Source organism: Notolepis coatsorum (assembly GCF_963971535.1).
Source record: "Notolepis coatsorum genome assembly, chromosome: 9".
NCBI classification, from domain to species: domain Eukaryota; kingdom Metazoa; phylum Chordata; class Actinopteri; order Aulopiformes; family Paralepididae; genus Notolepis; species Notolepis coatsorum.
The window spans coordinates 150,868,869-150,872,937 of record NC_140173.1 but is presented as its reverse complement, the minus strand read 5'-3'; the positions used below and the strand labels follow the sequence as shown (position 1 = coordinate 150,872,937).

Genomic DNA, 4,069 nt, shown 5'->3' with positions numbered 1-4,069 from the left:
ACATCATGACACATCATGACTGCTGCGGTCAGGCAAGCGATACCGGAGTCTTAAGGCGAGCACAGAAGACTCAGAAGAAGCTTCTATCCCCAGGCCATCAGGCTGCTAAACGAACAATAAACAATATGCAACAACCATCAAATGCACACAGCACACACACCCACACGCACACACTCACTTAAACAAACAACACACTGCAGCAACCCACTCTCCACACTTTAGATCACACAAACACACTTTATATTTATTGATAAAGGATTTGCACTACAACTCGTACACCTACTGTAAATTGTACCTAAATTGCACCTCATCCCATTTCTGCCTTGCCACTATATAGTATTGTATATTAGTACACTACACAGTATTGTATATTGTATGGTAACTCAGTTACGTCTACTCTGCATCGAACATTGTACATATGTCTATACTGAACACTGTGACCTCAGTTTTTTACCTCATTTTTTTACTTCTCAATTTTACATACTATACTGTGTTATTTTACTTCATACTTATCTTATCTTGTCTAGCACAGTCTCTGGAGCGTAACAGTAAGAAGCATTTTGTATAAAAGTATTCTGTACTTCTGTATGACAACTATTAAAGAAACTTGAAACTTGAAACATGTATGGCATAGGGTCATACATGACATACAGGTATATTATATATTATAGTACCTTCGGCGGGGAACGCGCCGGATGGCCGTCTTCTCGATCCGCAGTTTGGACGTATCGACGGGGAAGCCGACCGGCACCGCGGAGATATCGGGCTCGTTGCAGATTACACTCCTGAGGGGGGTGGGGGGGGGGGGAGGGGGGGCATCGAGAGTCACACGGGTCGCTATCAGCTCATTTTATTCAACTGGAACTGTGTCAAATGCAATTCATAAATGGTTCAAATGAATTGAATTCAGCTCAATTCGATTTTTCAAAGTCGGCACATAGTATTTTTTTTTATTATGTAATTATAGGTTACTGATCATTATTTAATAAATATTAATTAACCCCAATCCCAGTTGTATGAGTGTATATACTGCTGTTGCACGTCATCGTTTTGGGACACGTTTCTATGGAGCGTTGTCATGTGACCCCGATGATAAGACAAACCCCCCTGGAGCGTTGTCATGTGACCCCGATGATAAGACAAACCCCCTGGAGCGTTGTCATGTGACCCCGATGATAAGACAAACCCCCCTGGAGCGTTGTCATGTGACCCCGATGATAAGACAAACCCCCTGGAGCTTTGTCATGTGACCCCGATGATAAGACAAACCCCCTGGAGCGTTTGTCATGTGACCCCGATGATAAGACAAACCCCTGGAGCGTTGTCATGTGACCCCGATGATAAGACAAACCCCCTGGAGCGTTGTCATGTGACCCCGATGATAAGACAAACCCCCTGGAGCGTTGTCATGTGACCCCGATGATAAGACATCATTTGGCAAAACTAATAAGAGTTGGCTTATTTTTTTCCTCCCTTTAGAGTTCGGTGATTTGTGGTGAAATTATACTGGAATTAGCCGATATGATGAGCAATGTTAATTGTTAATCAGTATTGATAGAAAAGTAAAAAAATATATATATATATATATATATATATATATATAAAAAAATAAAAACACCATATATTCCTACTCTAGGCTATATAAAAAATGTATTAAATGTGTAGGCTTATGTATAGTGTCAAGAATCCTCATCCACGAAAAACTATACAACACTGTAAAAACTGAGCGTCATCTGTCAACTTTTAAATATCAGCGAGCTCATTTTATTCAACTAAAACTGTGTAAAATGCAATTAATAAATGGTTCAAATTCATTGAATTCAGCTCAATTCGATTTCAAACGGCACATAGTCTTTTTATTATAGTTATTTTTTAATATAAATTAACCCCAATCCCAGTTTTTACAGGCGAGAGAGAATGTGCCTTTGAGAAATAATCCACCATTAAATCAAATAAAAAAACAGAATCTCCCTGATGATTCCCTGATGTATCTTCAGTGCAACAACGTGTTCGCCCCTCGATGCAAACATCTGTAACATCATAATCATAATAACGATGGACCTGTCCGTCAAACAAAACACGTCTGCAGCGCGAGCGCACAAATGAATGGAGGAGGAAAGAAAACGCGAGCACGCATTAATTTTTTTTATTATTATTATTATTATTGTTTCCACCACCACTTACCTGGCCTTGGATCCGTCACTCAGGTTGTGGTAGAAACAGCTGCACTGCGCCGGGCACGCCGCACCGCTGCCCCCCGCGGGCCCCGCGGGCAGAAGGAGCGCCCCTGCTGCGCTCAGGTGGAAGAACGACCCCATCAGCAGAAACAACACGACGACGAGCGACATGATTCTGGACACTTTTTGTTTGCTTCCTTCCACGCGTAATTACGCACAGCTTGGCGCGGGTTTTTTACATGGAGTCAAAACAGACCTGCTTTGTCCTCCTCCTCCATCATTCCTCCCTGACTTCTATGATAACAACGACCCGCACGGCTCTGTCCCTCCCGCCGCTCCGCTGTCCCATAGTGACCGGACCGCGCTCGGTGTCCGCGGGGTAAACAAGGAGGAGAGGAGAGGATTAGAGAGCCTGTGCCGTTCTTCTCATTCGGATCATCATGCGTAATGTGCCGCCGCGTCCCGGAATCCAATAGGCTGAGCAGAGAGAGAGAGAGAGAGAGACGTCCCTATTTATTATTATCATCAGAGAAAAATAATACTTCCGAAATGGTCATAATCCACTGTGATGTTTGGCTTTTTTTTTTTTTTTTTTTTTCTACTCAGATGTAGCTTCATGTCGTGACTGTTAATCTGTTAGTCTGCACTATATGTTTGCCACAAGGCGGCCCCTGTATCACATAGTAGTCCGTGGCTCCGACATGCTGTTTTGATTGATTGATTGATTGATTGATTGATTGATTGATTGATTGATTGATTGATTGAAAACTTTATTAACAGATTGCAGAATGGGTACAGTATACAGTACAGCTCAATACATACAATTGTTAAGGGGATGCAGACCAGAGAAAGACTTTCGTCTTGTTTACATCAGGGTCCCCCATTTTACATTCATCATAACATATATGACATACAGATCATAGACAGTACTGCTACATCTAGACATGTGTTTTGTAATGTTCACTTTACATTTTCCCAATAGACTTTCATTCACACGTTATACATATAACACAAATAACCTCATCGTAATGAATTAACTGACGTCAAAAAGGTGCCCATTTTCTCCATTTTATTTGCACAAACCATGCAGTGGGAGCAAAACGTAACACCAGTGAAAATAAATCAATAATGGGAGAGTATGACTCACTGACGAATCAAACACAGATTATAAATATAATTTACAAGTCGTCAGGCCTATACATGTCAAGATGCCACGGGTGTCAGACCGTTCATATGATCAACTCCCTTTCAATAAGAAATGTAAATGGAAACCGATGCTGCTGCTAATCTGTGAAGGACAACAATGCATTGTTTGTCAATTACTTCATAGTAGCTTAACCCTTTCACTGCCACAGGACAGAAGGTTAACCCTTTACTATCACACAACCGACGGTCGCCGGCTGTCGTGTGGCAGTGAAAGGGTTAACATTCTGTGTATTGTCGCAGTGAAAGGGTTAACCGTTTTGGTCGTGCGGCAGTGAAAGGGTTAAGGATGTGACATGTCTTCTTGATAGGTTGGATAGGGGGAATTATTATTTCTTAATAGTTTGGATGTGACCATTTATGCTTCCAATGTTTTTTTTTTTTAATATTTGAATGTTGAATAAAGAAAAGCAGTTCGTGAATTGATTGAATGGAAAGTAATTTGAACCAAAGTCCTCGTCTACGTCTCACTGTTCCTTCCTCAGCCTGCAATTTATTGTAAACACATTATCCCATTTCAGACACTTCTTTCAACATGACAACTGTTAATGTCACAAACATAACAAAAACAAAACAATTGAATCACAGAGAGGGGGAGAGAGAGAGAGAGAGAGAGAGAGAGAGAGAGAGAGATGGATGGATGGATGGATGGATGGATGGATGGATTTGCTTGAAAGGATATTCAGGTT

At 41.3% G+C, this 4,069-nt stretch overlaps 1 protein-coding gene across 1 annotated transcript in view; it reads right to left on the bottom strand.

Moving 5' to 3' along the window:
• Positions 1–2,348, bottom strand: part of LOC311234815 (tripartite motif-containing protein 16-like) — a gene marked incomplete at its 5' end in the record, with an annotated part of 21,501 nt that extends 19,153 nt beyond the window's left edge. Inside the window, 2 exons of the mRNA XM_084322059.1 lie at positions 689–785; positions 2,185–2,348. Coding sequence (XP_084178185.1) covers positions 689–785; positions 2,185–2,348 — 261 coding nt within the window. The remainder of the gene's footprint in view (positions 1–688; positions 786–2,184) is intronic.
• Between the last annotated feature and the right edge of the window lie 1,721 nt (positions 2,349–4,069).